This window comes from Plectropomus leopardus, chromosome 15 (assembly GCF_026936395.1).
Source record: "Plectropomus leopardus strain MGB_pleo_1.0 chromosome 15, ASM2693639v1, whole genome shotgun sequence".
NCBI classification, from domain to species: domain Eukaryota; kingdom Metazoa; phylum Chordata; class Actinopteri; order Perciformes; family Serranidae; genus Plectropomus; species Plectropomus leopardus.
In genome coordinates this window covers 17556715-17580104 of record NC_142190.1, presented here as the reverse complement: position 1 = coordinate 17580104, position 23390 = coordinate 17556715, and the positions used below count along the sequence as shown (strand labels likewise).

General features: G+C 38.9%; 1 protein-coding gene and 1 long non-coding RNA gene across 3 annotated transcripts in view; one reads left to right on the top strand and one right to left on the bottom strand.

The window, feature by feature from the left end:
- The window catches only part of LOC148187265 (uncharacterized), a 175475-nt gene that overhangs the window by 108125 nt on the left and 43960 nt on the right, over window positions 1–23390 (bottom strand). The window lies entirely within an intron of this gene.
- msx2b (muscle segment homeobox 2b) lies at window positions 14911–17328 on the top strand. Its single transcript, XM_042499303.2, has 2 exons — window positions 14911–15405; window positions 15966–17328. Exons 1-2 carry the CDS (start codon window positions 15024–15026, stop codon window positions 16418–16420), a joined length of 837 nt encoding a protein of 278 aa, XP_042355237.1. The 5' UTR covers window positions 14911–15023; the 3' UTR covers window positions 16421–17328.

The following is a 23390-nucleotide window of genomic DNA, read 5'->3' as shown; positions in this document are numbered from 1 at the left end:
AAATTTGGTGCTTTCATTACAAATTGAACGATTGTTATGACATATTAAGCTATGCTTCCCCACTACAAGACGAATAAGGTGAAGTAAAGGGAAACACATACACAAACGGACAATACCCAATTTGTATAGAGGGAGTTTGTTATTGAGTTTTCCTCTCCAAAGGAGAGACATAAGGTGCAAAAATAATTCTTACACATGCTGAAATCTAATGGTTTAAGCTAGCTACAGGCATGTTAGAATTTCAGTCCTTTGTTGTATATAGAACGCCCCTTAAATGAGTCCTAAAACACAGAAAGTACACAGAAGAGTGTATTGTTTCCCAGTTACTTTGTCTCAAAGTTGATGGGTTTTCTGTAAGATGCCTGAAATAAGGTCTGTTGTTAACGCAAGCTTAAGAGACCTTTATGTTGTGTTCTATGACATAAAATACATTAGTAGTTACATCAATCGTGAACTTTGAAGCTTTTATGTATCTTACAAAAGGCGGCTGCTAACAAGTAGCTAAAAGAGACTACAGAATGTCATCATGCCAAACCGCGACAAACGCCACTTGTTTCAGTGGCAACTTTATGTCTTGGAACCATGGTGTAGTTTGTTTATAGCTTAATGTTACTGTTTACCTCTGGCCATGACAATTAGGCTTAAAAGAACCACAAAGTAGTATTTATTTGTGAGGATTATCTTGCTGTACAAAATGTGTAAGTATCATAAATATTCGTTTGGCATAGAGCTAGAAGAAAACTACCACAGGCTATTTGACAAGGGAAGCTGGGTGATATAACCTCCACATTGGCCTGCAGAAAAGCATCATCCCTAGGGAACGCTATTATGGCGCCAATTATTTTCTCCTCCATGGGCATGGTTTTCAGATTATCGGATTATATCTTTGAGATGCATTGTGTCTCTATAGTGACTTGCATTGTACATACAAGAAGTCTTGGAGGAAGAGTCCAAGTTTGAATGTTGTGTTTACAAATGGTAACCGGCAGTTCCTTCATAGAGTACCTTTAAGGATTAAGCTAACAATGTCTGGTCACCTTCCTGCGGGCTACTGGAGGCTTTGACATTCTGTATTGTAGGCGCCGACTCCCGCACAACCAATCCCAAGTCTGCACCAACCCACAGTTTGAGAGAATTATTATGATGTTTTTTAACTGAGGCAGTAAATTAAAGATAAGAACAATCGTCAGTCACTGAAGTGATTTTAATTAATTCTGCTGATTTATGGGTTTGATATTTAGCGAGTGATAAGTGATCGATATTTGCTTACGGGCGAATGACAAGATATTCTCAAATTCAACAAAGAGGGTTGAAGCCCAGACAAGACAGTTGGCGCCTTCTGCAGTAAATTATCTGTCCTTGATCAATGAGTGTGTAAATATGGATTTATGTCTGTGAGAGTTTATATCAAAAGCATTGTGAAGGGAACAATCCTGTGATAATGGATTATATCTTAAACCATCAAAAAGTTTTTCCCCCTTTCATAAATTCTTAATGCCTGGGTTTCACGATAATGAAAAGGCAACAATCGCTTTTGTGTTAAGTGTGGTTTGAAGTTCTCTACATGGCAGATACAAAAGGAAATCTTATCTAGTAATTTTTATGGTGTAAAGGCTTTGCTGTATCTCAAGCCCTCATGGCGCCAGCGTATATTTAATGCCAACGAGAGGATTTCATAGCTGACAGAGGAAATGTTAGGTTAGGTGAAAGCCCTCTATAATCGAAACTGATAATAGATTAGCGTCACTCTGTGTTTAAACAACGACTTTGACACAAGTTTTGTTTTTTGTTTAAGTGTGGTAAAAATTACACAAAAATATAACTGGAGAGGCCCAAATGCTTAAAAAATAAAATAGAGATCTGCTTTTCCAGGTGGGATTGATCAAAATTCATCAAATCTGAATCAAAATCTTTTTTTATATATTTTTATCAGAATAATTTCCTTCTTGTTGTTGTTGTTTTTCTCACCTGGATGTAGGAGGACCACAATGACAAATAAACTATTCATTTTTGTGTTGCATCCTCAATAGTTTGTATTTTCTGTAATCTTCTTAAACATGAATATATGGACAAGCACGCCAAAACAGGTACTGTAAAGAAAAAAAAAGTATGAATACACACACACACACACGCACGTGCACAAACATAGAAGAAGTAGAGTACACAGAGTACTTTATACAGATAGTGATTTAAGTGCACAACGTGAAGTCACATTTTCATGCTTGTCTAAAATAATCCAACGTTTCAAACAAAGCTCATCACTCTCAATCCAACTTTACACGACGCAGCATCTCATGGCTGTTTTCTATACAATTGAGATAAAGCTCCAACTGGGGCCTCACATTTCATTGGTCAAGGTTATTTCCAGATCTATCTGTGAAGGCGTTGAACAGCAGGGGGGACTGGCAAAAGCATCACTGCCGGAAATATATAAAAAGAAAAGCAATCCAATTTAGGAAATTTAAAAGTAACATCTGAAATGCCTCCACCTGTAGCTGAAATCCCCCTCTATAAAATATTAAAATTTGTGGTGTGTTGTTAAAAAATTAATTACAAGTAGTGTTTTTATAAAATTTAGAGATGCAAGCATATACCAGTCACTAATTATATTGGTAATAACACCTGAGAGATGTGCGCTGTGTGGCTACAGGAATTTGTGATATGCTAATCATCCAATGCAGTTCACAATGGAATTAATCTTATGATGTGCGTGAGGTGAAGCTTTTGAAAACACACTGTAATTATGTCAGTGCAGTTATGATTGTTATGAGAGCTACATGAGGTCAAATAAGAGGAGTCTTCAAAATAATACTTTTATTATTACAGTGTGCTCTAGGCAAGTAAATACCATTAGTAATTAGCACCTTAACATTAGTCTTGAGTTACTGCTGACATCTCAGATTCGTTCAGTGATTTAAAAGCTACAGTATGCCTGGTGGGGACACCGGAGGACAATGCCTGATGTTTTGCATCACACAGAGTGTTCCTGTCAATGTGCATTGATCTTTTTAAAAATTTTTTTTGAAAAGCCAGAAAAACCGTAATCTGTTCTGCGGACCCAGCTACACCACGACTAGACTTCCCTGCATATTGTCAAATAACCTTCACCGTTGAGAAATTCTCAAACTGACCAACATAACATCTAATTATAAAGTATGTAGTATTAAACTGCACTGCAATATACTGACATTTCGATGGACTAAATTATGTCCAAGATCAAAAATCTACTCAGATGGGAAGGTTGGATTCTGATATCAACGTAGCATCTGGCATCAACAGATGCCCAGCCAAAACAGGCCTACGAGGGAGAGTAGCATTTTCCAAGCACAAAGTATACAGAGTATATTTATATGATAACATATTCCAAATATACAGAATATACATGAACTGTTTTTTTCTGGTATTATTTAGTCTAGTCTGTTTAATTTTCCAAGTTTTAGAAATAAAACTGTCCCAAACTCTGCCACTCAGTCCAACTCCTCTTTGGATGAGCAAAATAAATTGTGTGCATACATTATTTGTGAATGAGGCCCAATGTCATCTTTTTATGCCAGGACAAGAAACTGAGGATGGACGTGGACACTATTAACCTTACAGACAGTGAATCTTTCCATCTGTCTAATTCATAATTGAACACTGTTACCCAGGTTCATTAAATAATACTTTTGTAATACTGAGATTACAATACTCAATACTTAATACTATAAAACAGTTGTTGTGTTGATACCTGCAAACACTTCCACTGACTTGCGACTTGATTTCAAAGAGAAGCCACGTTCACCTGCTATTTCAGTTGAAGATTACTCTAAAGGGTGACTGCGGATATTTGTTAATGTCTCATTTTAAAACCATCGGAATACATTCGCACTTAATCACTGGTAATGTTTTCATGGCAACATGCTGCTGCAGATATTTTTAGAAATGGGTCTTTGTCACATGCCCACGCCCTGAAACTCATCCATGCATCACAGCTCATACAAACACACATATGTGCACGGGCACATTCATTTATTAATTATTTTACTTTGCGTACTATTTCTTCCTGTTCACCTCTCACTTGCCTCAGATTTGACAGGGCTCCCAGTAGTTTGTTGAGGTAATTACCTATAGACATGGTGCAGAACAAAGCAATCAGGGAGGGTCCCTAAATATGCTGTCTAGACTTGGTGTCTCGCTCCCTCTCTCTGTGTCTCTCCATTTATTATTTGACCTGTTGTCTGGCCTGACGAGGAGTAAGCCTTTAACTTGAAAGCGGACAGACAACATCAATTGTCTTCACCTCATTGCTTGTCATTTATCCTTTCATTAGTATGAAAAAGTTAGTGTATTTCCAACATTGTTAGATTTTTCTTTTTTCTATATCGACAGATTTCAGCACCTCAAATGTTAAAGCGTAACAAGTTTAAAGCTTCTTACTCTGAGACAAACAACAGGGCAGCAGCGCAGTAAAGAGACAGTTAGTCTGACCCGCTGTAATGGCCCTCCTTTGAAGTGGTGAAGATAGTGCTTGTAATCAGCTTAATTGATTGTAACAAGGCACCAGCACCAGAGAGGAAGATAGAGACAAAGCGCTGTGGGGTGGTTTTAGAGAATGTTTGGGTGTTTGGGTAGGGTAGTAATTCACCATAATGACAGCCATTACTCCAAAGGCAAACAATGTCACTCACTTCTCCAAACTCTGGGTCAAGCTGGCAGATGTAGACATTGTACTCGAACACAGCCACAAGGGAAATTACAAGCAAATAGGGTTTAAGTGCCACTCAAGTACTTTTGAATTATGAGTAATTGCCTTTCAATTAGGTAAGGAATAAACTGAAGTGCAACACAAACACTGTTGTATTAAAGAGCAATTAACAACACACAATGCTTGTCGTATTTAAATCAAATGTTGATTTTGCCTCAGACATCTTGGAGCTGATGTTAGACTGTGTCAACACAAATCTTATTACATAAACTGCACGATCAGTACATTTGTCCTTCAGTATATCAGAATATAGGAACACTTTGCACATCTATTTCATGACAGGTGCGTATAGGAGAGGGACAAGTCGATCAAAAATTCCAAACAAATTCCTGCACACTGTCTAACTTGCAGAAACACATTTATTTGTAATGTTTTGGGGCTAGACCTTCATCAGGCAAATGGTCTTTCAGTATGTCCTCAAATTGCTCTCTCTCCATTTGTCCGTCCTGCTCTCTACTCACTCTTGTCTTTGTCATCTGGAGTTGATCATTCCATTTCCTGGCTTGAAATAAAGTCAACAATTATCTACAGATCAGCAGACAGCCCAACTTAAAAGGCTTGGAGGCAGGCACCCTCATAAGAGCAGAGAGTGCAAGAGAGAAAATGTCATATTATTATGAAATTATCATCTTAGCAAGGTTTTTGCGGCGTCAATCTTCAGTCCTTAAACCTGCATTAAATCTTTTTTGACCACTTGGGGGCAGTGGAAACAAGCCGTACACAACACTGACGCATTATCATGTTTTAAGTTGATGCTGCGAATATGTTAGCATTCAGTTGCTTATCTCTAAAAACACCCTAAATACCTGGTTCTGGTTCCCCCTGGTGGGTTGGATCACAAAACCATTGAGCTTAAAAATGCTAAAAGCACCCTGAGAAGAACTGCAGAGTTGGTAATAATTTCCTGTATTTGTTAAACACCCCCTTTTTGCATGCACATTTGATGCAATTTGTAATATAAAAAATGTTGAGCAAAATAATGTCGAAACATGTTCTATCCACAAAATAATCGTTCACAGCTGCCCTCCCCAGCTGCAACTTGTAACATTTAATGCTACCTCACTGATACCCATTAAAAAAATTGTAGTGTAAAAAAACGTCATATTTGAGATCCCGATAACATTTTTGCCAAGAATTCAACAACAGCATTACTTACAGGTTGCAAAAGTAGGCTCAAACTTAGATTTTATTTACACTTGCTATTAAACTGCTTTCTCTGCCTTTTTGTCCTACTCGTGGCTGTAAGGTGAGGCAGATAAATTGGCCAAGCATTTTGGTAATTGCCATCCTGCCAGTCAGTCCAGCAGCACGCCCTTGTTGCTCCATTTCAAAGGACGCATGCTGAGGCTTGTAACCTTTGACCTTGTAGGCGAAGAAAGGGTCACCGCAAAGTACCCCAGTGGCTGTTCTCACTCGGCAGGGTCAAAGCAAAGACCAGTGTGGTTTTGTGCTCTGGGCTGTCTATCGTATCCTAGATCTGTCCTTGGTCCCACTGTGGCTGGCGTCTTTTGCTCATTAAACAGCAGTGAGTCTGAGTCTTGAGTCTGCCGCAGCACGCTCTCTCTCTCTCTCACACACACACACACACGGTTTCATTAATGAAGATCCACTTTTGTGTCAGGTCATATGTTTCTTTGCACCTCATTTCAGGTCTCTGCAGCCTCTCAGCCAGCAGGAGTTAGTCTGTGAATCACAGAGGCTCCCATTGAATTGTAATAATCAGTTAGTCTTCTCAGAGGTTATTCAATTGTGGACAGGCCATCTTCCCCTGTAACAGCCGCGAGCCGACTAACCAATGAGTCAGTCAGTGAGCCAGCCAGTCAGTCCCTTCCCGGCCGCTGACCTTTAAAACAATTACGACCAGCTTTGATGTTCCCTTTTCCTTGTTTTGGCAGAGTGGCTGATTTGTTTATTCAGTTAAGTGCTCTGTTCTTTATGACTCTATAAAAGAAGCTCTCACTAGGAACCGATGTTGGAACAGCACAAACTGATTTTACCTCAAGGTAACACAAAACACATACAGACTGAAACTTGAATCTTGTTAAAGAAGAGTGGACTTCTGTTATGAAGCTTAAAATGTTGGCACCATACATCATAGAGGAGGGCAAAGGACAAAACATAGGAAACTGTAATATGATAAAGTAGTTTAAAAGTACATTATGAGGGAGATTTATTTTTGAAATTAAGTGAAGCTTTCGAGCCTCATGTTGAACATACAATTTATTCTTCCAAGCAACAAATGTTTTGTTTAATCATTTTGTTATTAAACTTACTTTTTTTTGACAAGTACATAAGACACTAGGGCTCATTTATATTCCCTTCAGTTACAAAAATAAATCCATTCATTTCAAACGTGTAATGTTTGAATTTTCCATGTGTGGGATTAATAAAGTCATATCTTGTCTTTAAATGTAATTGTCAATGCCCACATACTTCCATGCATTCTCTATATTGACATAGATAGGTCCACAAGATTTCGGCAGAAATGGTGATGGCAGAAGAGGCTATAATGATGTTCCTTCAATGGTGGCAGTGTTGTCAACAGTGGTGGTCAATATAGCCATTAAGATATGGATGGATAATTCTTAGTTGGTACCTATGTTACTAACACATTCGCACCCAAAGTCGTCACATATTGCCACTTTGTGAGTGGACTTTCACGTCTACATATTATGTTCTAGGTAATCTGCGTCTGCTGTCCACATTCTGGGATGCCACAACCAATGCCAGGATGGACACCCAGCAGTGTATCATACTGCCGTGGAAGGTGGCTTTTGGTGAAATCGCTGACAAAGTGGCGGTATATGAAGACTTCAGAGTGAAAATGGGCTGATATTACCAAACTGTTTTTCTTTTTTAAATGTCTTTTTCATGTTTTACGTTTTTTTTGGTTTTTTTTGCTTGAATTATGCTACAATGCCCCCACAATTTCAGGGGATACTTCTCAATTTCATCCATATTTGTAAGCTTTCAGAAAATGTGGACACACAAAAAACATGTCACATGGTTTTGGATGTTAATGAAACACTAATTCTGAGAATACTTTATAGGTACTCTCCTTACTGTTGTTGCACAGATAAACACTGTTCCTGTGTGTAAGCACATTTCACTCTCATATAACCCTAAGGGTGCGTGTAACGCGGCCATAATAGCTGGGAAAGTTGTGGCTTTTTCTACCATGAAATGTTATTTGCTGTAATGAGACAAAATTTTCTTTAAAGGAGATTTGTTTTTGTGGTTTAAGTTGTTTGTTGCCTGGAAGGTGGATTTCCCCAATCTCTGGAAAACTTCCCAGAATACTGTGCATGTTCACACGATCACATGCGACACACACAAATGCATGCACACTTGCCCTTCCAGCACCACTTAAAAACAATTATACCATTTCAGTGCCTCTCAATAATAACAAGCCTCTTTGAGATTTACACGATGGTCTCATCATAAATCCCACCTGTCAGAACTGATTAAGATATAGTGTGTCGTAGGGAATCTACATGGTTGCACGAGGAGCAGATGGCCTCTGGCTAGTGTCTCTCGCTCTCTGCGGAGGATGAGAGTTTGACACGGAAACTAAAGTCATATGGCCTGCGATGCACTATGAATCATTGAGGTCTGATGATGCTCCTTTTCCCCTGATCCTGATGGCACTCCACAATTAATTTCCAAAAGCCTGCATGTGAAGTCAGCTGCAAATTAACCCTGCAAGATCTGGATTTTTTTTTTTAAATCAAGGAAGGTTCCTGTGTTGAGTGACTGAGGTGAGCATCACTCTGCAGAGCTAACTATACAAGTGTTGCACTACAAGCATGTACCACTGTGAGCATGACACAAAGCTATACAGTATAGCTCAAGAGCTAACCTGCATAGGCAAAAAATGCACACCCATTTGCACAATTTTATAGGGTACAAGGAAGGTTAAGAGGTCGCCAAGTTTGACTGCGCCAAACTTTCCAAAACCCTTCAAGGTGTAATATTTTAGTCATGAATTGACAGGAAGACCTGATAATAATGGGTTATGGTGAGGTGAAGCTGTGAACCTACATTAGTGGGTAAGTACACAGTAGTGTTCAAAACTTCATCAAAGAGCAGTTCCAAAAAATATAATTGCAGTTGGCGATTACCCAAGCTATCATCACCTTCAAAGGAACGCTTTGCTACACACTGTGGCGCAGAGACGGGAGCTGAAACTTTTCTTTTGGCACAAAGCTGATTTCTCTACATGCTTGTGTGAGTGTGGTGTTGTCACATTGCTACGTGCATCACCATGCTTTGCTCTGGGCCAATGTGCAGGTTCACATGCATGTGGCAGTCGGTGCACCAGCTGGCACTTTTGTGGATTTGTGGTATGTTGCTGTGTAATTTATGTTATAAAAAGATAATATGTGACATTTGCTGTGCCTATGTGTTATTTATCATTATGGCTGTGTGACGTTGTTATTGGAACAGTACTGTTTCACACTTCCTGTGATTCACTTCACCAGCTTGGCTGTGTGGCCATTAACTGGATGTGTGTATATCTGTGTTTGTAAGTTCACATAACTGTGTATGCTGGATGGGTTCTTTAACAGGTGTACAGTATGTTCTTTGACATATACTACAGTTGTAAATGTATCTGGTTGAGATGCAATGTGATGGTATATCAATCCTTTGGAAAACTTTACGATATTTGCTTGTATCACAAAGTCTGCCACAAAATGATATCGATTTGCTTCATTTCAGCAGCCTGCGATCAATATGAGATGATATCAGAAAACATCCTCATTTACTTTTTTCTTGGCTGGTTGCCATTATCTACGTGGCACTACTCTGCTAATTTTGCAAGATTTTATTGTTTAGGAGAGCTGCGTGCTCGGATGAAAATTATGACACAGATGTGCCATGAGAATTTCAAAATGAGGCGTATTTTAAAGAAAGTGATATGAAACAACGTTTTTACTTTGGATGGTTGATCCAGTATCATTGTTGTGACACTTGCGACAGAGAGAGAGTTTATAAGTTTAGTCATTGGTTTTTACATCATTTTTATCCCTGGTTATTATTTTATTTAATTCCATTGACTATAATTTATTAATCTTTTTACATTTCATTGTTGTGATTGTCATTTCATGAATTCATTTAATGTAGTCATTTCTTCATGTATCATTTGTAATTTATCGTAATTTTTAATCTTTCCAAAGTTTATTATTATTGTTCTATTAAGGTCTTTTTAATTTTGTCTCAGTTTTGCTATGTGAGGCACTTTGGGCTACATGCTTCTTTTCATGACAGGTGTTACATAAACAATGCTGTGTTTGAGTTCACATTGAAAATCACATAACTCAAATGTTGCCATAAAGCTGTTCTGCTCATTGTTTGGAAATGTTTCCAGCAGCACCCGGATGCAATCAAAACTATTAAAGGGTCATAGCTAACTCAAAGTGCAGAAGAATCTCATACGATGCACAACTGTCATTTCACATTTTATGTCATCATAATGCCCAATAATAGTTCCAAACAAATGGATTTGCATATATCTGTATGAGTATTGATGTCCTCATTTTCACCCTAATAATGACTTAAACTCCAATCTTCTCAGGGACCCTCCCCTGCAGGCTCACAGTCATCAGCTGACTATCCTGTAACATAGCCCAGGGCTGAGTCAAGCAACAGATTGCCCTCCTTCTCTTGTCATTAGCAAAGTGGGCATCAATCTTTCACGTTACAGGAGGCCTCATTCTCTGGCTTCTGAATGGATCTGTCTCCAGTGTTAACAGCTAATTGGCCCTGGCGCCATTGTAGCATTCAAGGTAGTCATTTATGTGCATTACAGGCGGAGGTTCTGAGGGCCTGGAGCTCAAAGACAGAGAGGGGCGGGGTTGGTGACAGTACTAACATCATTTGGATGTGAGTGAAAACAATGTGATTACTTTGAGTGTGAATGTGTCAGTTAGTTATTTATAACATGCCCAACAGGTTTGACAAGTTACCTGTCTTACTGAAGATCTTAACATATTATCATTTTGCAAAATTGTGTAGTTCAAGCAGTAGTGAATGAAGTACCTGAAAGCCACACTTGAGTAAAAGTACAGATTTATCACCAGACTTTGGTAAAAGTTAATGTCACCTTTTGTAATATTATTTGAGTAAAAGTCTAAGAGTATCTGATATTTCCTGCACTTGAGTATCTTGAGTAATCAATATCAAGTGATTTCACAATATTAAATGCACTTCAGTATTGAAAGTATAGTACAAGTACAAGAACTAGCTAGTAATTAAAAAGCAAATGGCAAGAATTTTGAGAATTATGAGATTTATTTCTATCTAACATAAGAACAAAATCCAGTTTTTCCCTCCCAATTTACCATTTGTGTGTCCGTCCATCACTTACTCTTTCCTTCCCTATTTTGTATAAGGCAACTAAGGTGCTATAAGGGAAATTGGAGTATTGGAATAAAAGCATACATTTTATTTAGGAAATTTAGTGGAGTAAAATTGAAAGCTGACATAAATGTAAAAAACTAAACTACACATACTGCCAAAAAATACATAATTACTGTTCTCCAGAAAATTTGCCATATAATGGTATTCTGTTGTGTATATTGGAAATATACTCTTCTTTTTTTATACTCATCAAGTCAGTTGAACAAAGGAATATCAAGTTGGGAAATAAAAGCCGAATTTCAAGAGGAACTGCCAACTAATACAGGATAGAATTACATTAATTTACAAACTGTAACAATGCTGCATATTCTTTTACATTTTAGCATGTTACTTCCCTGACTTTATACTTACATGTAAGTTTCAGTATAATGGTAAAATTTGCTGGTTTGATGGCATGAATGAGTGTTTTAATGGGAATGTAAATAGTGTGTGAGTGCAGAGCTGCCTGCTGATTATTCCAACCAAACATTCCACCACTTCAAAGCTGTTGCTGTAATTACAATGCTCTGAGGTGTGCCCGACTCACACAACCAGAGCTTCTCTGTCACACACACACACACACACACACACACACACACACACACACACACACACACACACACACACACACACACACACACTGTACAGACAGCCACGCACTGCATACGCACACACACACACACACACACAAACATGCTCAGACAAATTGCTTTAGCTATTATCAGGCTTAAATGATATTATGGAAAAAAGGAAGTGGGATGTGTGGGTAATTTTGCTACACCCAGGAGAGCACCCTTCTCATTTCTACCCCTCCTCCCTCCTTCCTTCCTTCCTTTTTTCCTCCTTCTTCTTCTCTTGCAAAATCCTCTTCGGTCACACAAAGCTGTGGTCGCATTACTGTATTTGCACGTCTACATGCATACCCAGCGTTTATTTATATCAGCTCCCACACGTTCACACATTCAAAGTGCATCTAAAAAAACATCACCTCCGATTCAATATAACTCAAGCTGGGCATGACACTGTTTATAGATGCGTTGACAGTACAGGCTGTAGCTCGTATTGGTGCCAGTTAGATTTTTCAAGTAAGATAATAAAATGAGTGCCAGCAGTTTCTGTGATTAGACTGTGTGTGACTGGCAGTCTTCCCCTTGCAACAGGGTTGAAAAATACATAAGGACAAAAACCAAGAATTTGAATAATCTTTTACAATCTGTCTAGATGGTTTTTATGTTGACATTGAGATTTAATATGACAGGGAAGAAAGAAACAAAAGAATGGAGGAGAGGAGGCAAGGAGAGAGGATAAATAGAAAAGATGTGGGAAGGTGGCATCCAGTAGCCCACCTGGTAGAGTGGGCGCCCCATGTACAGAAGCTTTGCCCTTGCTGCAGCAGCCACAGGCTTAACTCCAGCCTGGAGCCCCTTGCTACATGTCACCCCCTTTCACTTCTCCTTTCACGCTTAAGCTGTCCTATGTATAATGGAGACAAAAGCGAAAAAATAATCTTAAAAGAAAACATGTGAGAAGGACAGGAATAAAGCATTTATGAGGGAAGAGATAAAGTAAAAAAAAAAGAAAGTCACATGGCTGAGGGTGTAGAAAAAAACAGACAAAAGGAAGGAAAAAATAAAATGCAATAGATAAAGAAAAATGACTTAGCAAAACAAAGCAAGCAATAAAGGGTGTAAGAAAGGAGACGGGAGGGAGGAGAGGAGGAAACATGCCACTGACGCTCAGCCAAGAACGAGTTCTGTGGATAATGACTGACAAGGTGCCTGCAGGGCATGCGGGTACAGCTAGAGAGGAACAAGAGAGAGAGGTGAAGAGGGTGGAGGAGGATGGAGGTGGGGATCCTGAACAGGGCTGAAAAAAAAAGGCAACAGTTTCTCCCCTGAGGAGTCAGTCCTTTCATCTGGCCGCTCACTGGCGCCTTCACAAACCTCTGATTGTCTGTGAAATAACCCCACTTTAATAAGGCAGCAGAGGCAGCCTCCTGGGAACTGAGCTCCGCTCCACAGTCATAGACATGCTACTCAGGCCTGCTGGCTACACGTAAAAATGCAGGGATAAGAGTGTGTACTACATTATATATATATATATATATATATATATATATATATATATATATATATATATATATATATATACATAGTGAGATGATATATGAGTGAGATTGAAGGAATACAATCTGAATTTATTCTTGTGGGAATGGGAAGCTGTAATAGTCCTGCAGCACTGTTGGCTGGGTATGAAAAACACACAAACAAACTCTCATAGCTTCTACCACTTATTTGTGCTCACCAGATTATGACTGTGGATCAGGCCTTGTGATGTCAACCAGCGATTAATCATCATTCAGCAGCAGAACGGTTCCAATTAGCAAAGACATGGGTGTTAAATATGAGCAATTAGGCAATAGATAAGAAAGTACTTGCATGACCATGGGAAAAAATCTTAAGATAAGTGAGACATCCTTTCAGCTTAAAATATTTCCACCATCATCAAAGGAGCACTTCTTAAGATAAACGGCTGGAAAAGTGTAAAGTTCTTCATGAGGAGTCAGGCACTTTCATCTGACATAACGTGAAATTGTTCATGGAAAAAACACAAAGAGTTCCTTCACGAAGACCACAATGAGCAACTTCATGTTGAATGTGCATGGAGAATGGGAATGAATCATAGGATGAGAAGATGAATGAGTCAGCTACAGGGGGAAGTCTCATCTAGATTGCGTCCAGTTGCGCCTCAGACACCAGCTGGACTTTAAAAACTAAATCTATAATTTGGGGAAGTAATTTCCCCTTCCTTACATGCAGGACTCACTGACATGGCGCTCAGTATTGTGAGTTTCAATGGAAAGTCCCAATAAAAGGAACAGCAAACAAATCAGAGAGGCAGATAAAGAAGAAAAGGGATCAGTGTTTCATCCTGGGTATAATTCTCCATAATTATCCACATGGGGCCCGTGTTTACACATGCAGTCTCATGAGGTTAGAGTTAGAGCTAATCCGTTACTGGAGCTTAACTTGTGATATTGCTGTGGCACAGCTATTGTTTTTTTCTGGCTTATTTTCCTGAATTCACTTATTAAAGCAGAAAGAAAAAATGAGGAAGAACTGGGTCGTCATTTCAAGTCTGAAAGAAATCTTGATCTTCACTGAACAAAATGGAGCTACAGACTTGAAAAGCTTTACTTTACATCGTTGTGGACATTTTGATTTATCATGATACAAAACTGAATAACTGTTATGAGAAACAACTAGAAGAAGTGAAACTTCAAGTCAAAACAGTCGTTCTTACAAATTTTTCCTCTGTTGTTTTTTAACTGATTAAAAATGGGATCAAATGGTTTTACCTGCAAAAAGAGTATGGGATTTTCACATACCCTTCTAAGAATAACCTGAAGTGAGTTGGCCACTTAACAACAACAACAACAATAATAATACATGATAATAGTGACAGCAGTGATGATATTATTATTATTATTATTAGTAGTAGTAGTAGTAGTAGTAGTAGTAGTAGTAAGTATAGTAATATAATATAATATAATATATGAAAATATAGTAATACTGTCGCAATTATCATTATTATTATTATTATTATTTTTATTTTTTAAATGTTTTTGTCGGGTCTGTTGCGTTGCACTCCTCAGAACCAAACAAGCACCTCCAGTTTCCGACTGTCCCTGAATGCAGCACTCATAAACATTTCGGGCTGCACTGATTGGTCAAAGTTGAGCCGTGTCGACGTGATGTATCTACAAACTCCCACATACTACTTGACAGCTCCATAACACAGCGCTCGCCGGAGCGGCTCTCACCTGGCCGCCCTTTGCGCTCAGAGTTCGACTGTTTTTCGGACGAGACCCGGAGGAGAGATGACCTCTCACGAGACCTCTAACGAGACCTCTAACGACTTGGGGTGCAGTTCGTCCGAGGAGGACAGTAACCGTGCGGACTTGGCAGATGGGCCGGCGGAGGAGAAGATATCTCCAGCGGTGCGTCGTCATCATCCGTTCAGCGTGGAGGCGCTCATGTCCGGGAGGAAGACGGGCGGAGAATCCATCCGCTGTAAACCGGAGGGAGGCTCGGTGGCGGTGTCTCCTACAGGTTTAAATTCCCTGTATCTGTACCGAGAGACACGTAGCTCCCCCGGGGGGAGCCGGAAGGCTGTGCCTTTATCGCCGGTAAAATCCGAAGCATCAGAGTCGGAGGAGTGCGCACCCTGGGTCACCAACAGCACATTTGCCACACAGCCGCGTAAGTTTCTCCAACACGATTAAACGATCCTACAGATTTTTTTTTTTTTTTTACTTAATTCTTTCCTGCAGCCAACAAAATTAAGATTTTTTTTAAGTTTGAACAAGTAGTCAACATTTTGCAGTTTGGATGAATTTCATTATTTCTCAGCTTTTTTTTCCAGTTTACTGGTATACCCTATCAATCTCAAGCTGCGCGCGAGGGTGTCTCCTGTTGGACACAGTTGCTCAAAGAAAGACATGAAGTAGATAAGACCTGTGCAAAGTTAACTAACTACTCTTAATTACCCACATACTATGGGGGGGGTTAATGTTTGAGGAAGTACTTCTGACACATCCAAATATGTGGTGCATACCTATAAAATGTAGCCTAGAAGTTAAAATTTTGTCCAACTTATAATTTAAAGTTGGATTAATTCAGCTCTTTTTTGTTTAAATATAGTCAACTTTTTAATGTGGCCAATAAGGATGTTCAAATTTCACAACAAATCAATCATATTCCATGAAAGTCAGTTGAATTCATATAAATCTCAATTTTAAAAATCTTTGCTATTCTCGCAGGTCACGTCGCTCCTGGTTGTCCATTGAGAAAACACAAGACCAACCGAAAGCCCCGAACTCCCTTCACCACGTCCCAGCTTCTGGCCCTGGAGAGGAAGTTCAGGCAGAAGCAGTACCTGTCCATCGCAGAGCGGGCCGAGTTCTCCTCCTCCTTGACCCTGACAGAGACCCAGGTGAAGATCTGGTTCCAGAACCGCCGGGCAAAAGCCAAGAGGCTCCAGGAAGCCGAACTGGAGAAACTCAAGATGGCCGCAGACGCAAAGACGGCAGCAGTGGCAGCTGCCGCGGCGGGAGGTTTACATCCTGGCTTTACGTTACCGCTGTCGTTGGGCGCCATGTCACTGTACGGACAGTCGTATTCAGCCTATCACCACCACCACAGACCCATACTGCCCATCTCACCTTTAGGACTGTATGCTGCCCCTCTGGGCTACAGTATGTATCACTTATCATAAAAATGGAAATATCACTGACTTCAGCGACGTGTTCCCAAGGATTCCCCAAAATGGACACAGAGGACATGTGGCTATCATTTTGAAAATCAATGTTTATATTATATCTACTGCACAAGGAGTGTTTGAATCAACTTTCCGAGCACTTCAAGTCAAATAAGAAATCTATTTTTTCCTGCAGCAAGGATAAAAAAAAACCAAACATAAATATCTTCTTGCCCCTTTGGACTGCCTGTTTACATGACCTGTCTATATGAGGAGGGGCGTTACTCCCCAGCTGTTTATACTCTTCACTTGTTTACTTTTGCAGTAATTAAGCTGGGCGAGGACTTGCGTCGGACACAATAATACAGACTTTTCACTTAAGCCTTTCTCTTCATTAGATACAGTGCCTTGTGTTGAAAAGGGCCTTAATATCGAGACACTTTGTACGCTTGGATGGATGACGAGTGTTTTACTCAGGCCAAATGAAACATATCAGAGAAGCTTACTTTCTTGAAAAACAGCTCTTCTATTCATTTTAAAAGACAGACAAATTCAGGTTTGTGCTCTCTTCAACACAGAAAGGTTTAACCCTAAAATTATTCACCATATTCAGCTTTTTTCATCTTTTATCTCTCATAGCAATAAAAACATTCTCATCACTCCCTCATACTTTTCTTTCTACACATTTATAGAGCATAGACATATTTATTCTCTTTGGAATGTATGAATGTCTCATGTTGTGTATTTATGTGAGAATATGGTACAAAAGTTCGGACCAAAAGTGTATTTATATTGTTCTTCCTAAATGTCCCTTTGAAAGGGCCTACATTTTGCTATGCAGTTAATGTAAGTTTTTTTCCACCAATGTTTTATCATTTGAATGAACAAAACAATTAAAGCCTTTCAGACTGTTTCTTTTAAATAAATTCTTTTTTTTTTTTACACGTAACATTAAATAAGTGTGCAGCTACTTTTACTGAAGATCAAAAAAAGTGATATATTTTTATAGTTTTCCAATGAAACCAGCTGTGTTGTGCATTTTTTGCAGATACAACAGCTCTCTGTTTGTGTGGTTTAATCTCGTGTCTGTTTCCCATCCATCTGTTTCAGACAGCGGTCAGTTCAGGGCAATGTTTGTCAAACCATAAATGCTACCCGTAAATTAACCCACTTCACAAATAGTCCCCGCTATTACTGAGCTGTCATTTACCACACTGGTCCAATTTTTTTTTGAGGCGTAGATGCACTTTTATGATGATGTTTTGTTTGTTCAGAAATACAGCGTGTTGTCTCTCAGGCAATCAACTGTATTTATGACCATTACAGAGGCATTCAAGTTTCAACAGCAGCGTGAGAACACAGCAGCACTTATCTCCAGTATAGGTGGATGGCAATTTGGGATTAACAACCTGAAACGACTGTAATTTTACCTTTAGTCAAATCATTTTATTTCCAAACCACACCAGCAGTAACATTTACTGTCTATTTCACTGGAATAAAAAGACTGTTTTGGTTTGCTTGTGGCGACATTAGGCAACATTATCATGTATTCAATATTGGCTTACTTACACACTAACAACTTAGCTTGTTAGAAGTTTACTCATTTGCTGCTGCTCTTATCCTCATCAGCATCATGTTCTTCCTGCCTCATTAAACTGAATATTAATGACCACTAAGGTTTGAATAAGCCAAATTCCACCAGACTTCTCCAGTTTAGTGCCAGTTTTAACAGGGCCGCAGGGCAAGTTCAGCGGCTGCAAAAAGGTGCCTGTGCTTTGTCGCAATTATAAGAGCAGCTTACAACTTCCGTGCGACTTTGATGTAGCAAGGGAATCGTTTATAGGCAGCAGCGCATTTATGAGGTTCCCCTTTAATCAGAACAAGGCAGGGAGAACTGGCAGGCAAAGAGAGCAGCTTACACAGGCAAGCAATCAGCCTAATGAAGTGCAGACTGGCAGCGGTGGCTCCGAGTCTCTTGTGAAACATGGAGTTTGTGCTACTTGTTGGAGGGGTGTTGTGTTTCAGCGGTGGAGAGCAAAGTAAATGCTCTTTTCATTTGGAGGGTTGTCGCTGTGGGGACCTGTTTTTGTCATTGTTAGTTGCTGGTCGTCTGACAGTGATTGTGCTTGTTAGTGGTTTTGTGTGTTACTTAAGCACAACATGTGACTGAGCTCCACTCTGTCTGCAAGTCATGTGCTTGTCTCTGACCTCCTCTAGTGGTAGTTTGTAATATAGCATCATGGGACAAACCAAATCTTTCAAAAGCCTTGTTGGTCTGAAGTGTGAGTGAAACTGATTTGAGTTTTCAGGCTCACAACAGATACTGGGAAAAAATAACTAAGCAATGAGTTAATGAAAGACTCTCAGCTGTTCATTACAGAAAATGTGTTTTTAATATGCTCAGTTTTTTGCTCATGTGGCACTGGGTCTCGTTCATGAAATGTGAGTAAATCTGCACACAGTTTTTGCGCATAAATCTCTTTGGTACTAAAAACCTGAATTGGATTCATCGACATTAAAACTCGGATTTGAATGTAGACACGTGTGTATGTTTATAAATGCCAATCAACTGCAAACTGTGATCGTGCTCCCGCCATCACTTCTTTATATTGTTGCACCTCTTTGGAGTTCCTCCTTTCTGTCTACTTTCAGCCCATGTTCATGGCCCGTTTAGGGCTTTATAGAGCGCAGCTATTGGCTGTAGACAATGTTCATATCATTGAACTTCACTATTAAAGACTAAAAACTGCTGATAGTATCAAAAATATCTGAGAGCTCGGATTGAGTTTTAGGAGCTGATTTAACTGTGTTAATCTCTTTCAAACACAAAACAACTTCACCCTCATAACAGCTCCACCACAAAAATACAGAGTTCAGCTAACCACCAACAGTAAATGTAGAAAGAACCAAATTATATAATGCTGTGCCACTATGGTTACTGATGCAATGCAAATAATTTTACAGTAGGCCATTTTCTCAGGAGTCTAAATATTTTTTGGCTCTCCAGAACACAGAATTAGCATTAGCATTAGCATTGCCTGCTGCAGCTGACTTGCTCTTCTGAATTTTTTTTTTTTTTTCAAGATACTAATGAAGCCTTAGGCAAAGCCACCCAGAAACAAAGAGAAACCCTGTGAGTTTCCATGTACGAACTGGGATGTGATGCACAACAATTCTGTTGTTGGGTCGTACGTGTGTGTGTGTTCTTTGGAGAATCCCTTGAAAGCCACACTGTAGCAGATGTAAGGGAATTGCCTGGAGCAGGCCAGTGGAAGTGGAGGATGGCCAAAGCCTCTAAAGATCTCTCTGGACACACACACACACACAAACACACACACACACACACACACACACACACACACACACACACACACACACACACACACACACACACACACACACACACACACACACAATCACAGTAAAAACATGCCCTTTTTTTGCTCCACTGATTTTGGGGAACATTTGGGCAGTTTTACCAATTGTTTTCTCATTGTGTTGTTTTGCATTTCATTCTTGTGTCATATGTTAAAATTTTACTCAACTGTTATTTAGCATTAGCCAACTGAATAGTCCGCATATATAAAAATCATCTGCTGTTTGAGAGATAATAAATTATCACACTTGAACAGTAAAAACAACAAATTATAGACATTTTTATTGAAACATGCATCATTCTGAGAAGAACTATTGATCTGTTTATGCATGCTGGTGTTTAAACCAATACATTTTTGTCAAAAGTCAATAGGAATGTGCAATATTCAGTTCTGGATCAGTTTTTTTTTTTTTGCAGACTCCGCAGTTTCTAGCATGTCAAAATGTGCTCATCTTTGTAAATTAATTGCATTTTAATTTGAGTCTGTTTCAGCTTAGGCCTGTCACAATAACTTCTTTTGTTGGACGATATATTGCCTAAGAAATAATTGTGATAAATATTATTCTTGCCATTTTAAGAACATTTTATGACAACAATACAAAGACAAAATAATAGGGTAATAATGCAAGTGCACCCTTTCTAAGAGCAATTCACTTTTACAACCTGGTCTTACTCTGAAGTTGTCAAATACTGTTTGGTCAGTGACTTCTGCTTCAGACACTGACAAAAAAAAAAAAGCCATCCTCCTGCGGCGGTATGATACACCGCCCGGTGACATCAGTTTGAAACACCGCAGGACAACAAAGTAACTAAAACAGATGGAAAGTCATTATGAGGTGTGGGAAGCCAGTGTTCGCTTCATGTAAGAATGTAAAGCCAAACCAACCAACCATGTGCATTTGTTGCACAAGGAAATAAATGTAAATGTGAGGTGTTTTACCAATATTGTACTTCTATTTTGAAAAAGACTGTATGCATGTAACAAAATGAAACTGTACATTTCCCGTGAAAACATAAGTGTATTTTGAAAGGACACAATGCAAGTAACAGGCGTTGATTGACATGGTGTCCCAGAACGTCAACAACAGATGCACCTAGGATAACTAGTGTGTCATATGTAGACATCAAAAGTCCACTGAACATGCAGCGATATGTGACGAGTTAGGTGTGAGACTATGTTGATGTTTACTTCTTAAGAATATTCAGACATTGGAATTGGAATGTGAAAAAAATGTATTAAAATATTCTGAATAAATAAAACTCAGATATAAATACATGACTGTTAATTTCTGCTGATCTCAATAAGTCAATGATGTTATTACTGTGACTATGATTGTTGCATGTTTGATTCCATCAGCACAACCATGTTTAAATTCCAGTAAAATATTCACAATAACAAGACACACATGTCTACATAAGGCCTTATGCCTTTCTCTGTGAGAATCCCAGTTTATATCTATGAAGCACTACAACTAATTGCAGTGCAAGATATATTGACACTGGGGCAGAGTGTGGCTTTGATTAGCACAAATAAAAAGGTAAAACACACACATACTGAAAGTTAGTTGATTTGCCGGTCTGATGATTCATCTAAAAAAGCCTTCTTCTGGTTTCTTTATGAGCAGCCAGTCACTTTAGAAATATTATGAAATTACTTATTCTACAGTGTTTACACAGAAAACATTGACAGACACACTAATGAGGCTTATAAACAAGAAGGATCTATACTTTAACAGGGTATTAAATGCTTCTCAGTCACAGCCATGCTTAAATTAATCTCAGCTTTTGTAAAATCAAACCAAAGAAGCTTCTGACAGCAGCGGTATATAGCCATTTATATATCTTACAATGTTAAGCTGACGTCATAAAAAAGCCATTCATACAAATTTGATGCCTGCTGTTGTGAAACCGCTGATGCCTCTCAGCTAATCATTCATGCACTTGGAGAGGACGCTAAGAGACTAATGCTAATTTCTGAATCAAATCAAAGTCCTCATATAAAACTTTGTGGCTGTGGCAGAGTGGTTAACACTGCCTATTCATTCATAATTATACAGTTTGTGGAGTCAGTAGTGGAGAGAAATGCACATGACTAATACATTCAATACAAAATGTGAGCAATATGTGCTCCACTGACAGTTTACTAAGGTACTACCTCACAATGTTTCTTTTCCTAAACCTAATCTCTGTAATTTAACACAACTGTAATGTTAAGTATCTAATGCCAACATGTAATGTAATGCATTTAGTTGTACTTTTACTTTCCATATCTGATTATATTTAATATAATTAATTACTTTTGAACTTAAGTACAATAAATAGATACTTTAAGACTTTTACTCAAGTGATATTCTAATAGGTGATTTTAACTTCTACCAAAGTATTTTCCTGGTAAAAAAATATGTACTTTTAATCAAGTGCAACTTTCAGGTATTTCATCCATGACTGTAAAGAGCTCATTACAATTTGAGAGCATTTTAAAATCCATTTTATACCCATCCAGTGAACCAAGTACACAGTATGTGCAATGTATCTGGTGACTGAAAAAGTAAAAAAAACAGGGGATGTGGAGAGAGATTCAGAAGTTTGAAGACATCTGAGATTTGGATTGGATCAGAGTCACAGTCTGTCAATCCCTTTAACCACACGAGCTTGTTGCAGAAGTCTCAGATTCACATCAAGTCATCAAGTCCTTCATGCAGCGCTGTCTAAATAAAGCTCACCCCAACCTTTTTTAAAATTTTATAAACCAAGACAGACAGCCCTTTTAACAGAAGGGCTATCATCATGCTAACTTCTTCTGCTGCTATATAAAAACACAACTCTGCCACCAACATCAGTTATATTGGAAGCTTTAATCCGGCAGAAAGCTTTACCATACAGTTAATGCATAGGGTGATGGACATGAAAGTCCTTAAAACAGTGAGGATGAAGTCCCCCTTTTTATCCAGTAGGCGTCACTATAGCAACAAAGTTTAGCAAGAGCAGCATCAGTTTGCATCAATGAAACCTAACCGTGTCACCAGAGACCGTCCAAAAAACAAGCTGCTTTAACCTGTCCTTAAAATAGAGCAAAGGCAGACTGAATGAAGTTTTACTTTTCAATGGTCTCAAAAAAATAAAATTTAAGCAAAAAGATGTTTTCTTATCTTTCATCTTATCTGCCAAATAAGACACGAGTGCCTATCTTGAGTTATTTTGGTGAACTATGAGTTGACATTAAGTGTGTCTTTAAAGATGGAAATGATGCTGCATAGGGAGAGGAAGCCACAGTTATATTTATACACTCCCATATTGTTCCGACACCTGTTTACACAGCAGAATGCCTCCGTACAAGTGTTTGAGGGAGTGTGTGCATGTAAGTGGCAGAGGGAATGCATTTTGCATCCTTAAGTATCTTTAAGGGCGTGTGTGCAAATGAAAGACAAGATGAGTGCTTCTATCTTGTGACTCTGACATCCTCCGATCACTTAACCTTCACTTCTTTATAGGAGAGGACGGAGGAATGGAGTTGTCAAAGACTGAGTCTGCCATATGTGCTCCAACCATTTCACGCCACACACACACTTAGTGGCACCAAAGCAATTTTCAAATTCATGTCACAGAGTTAGA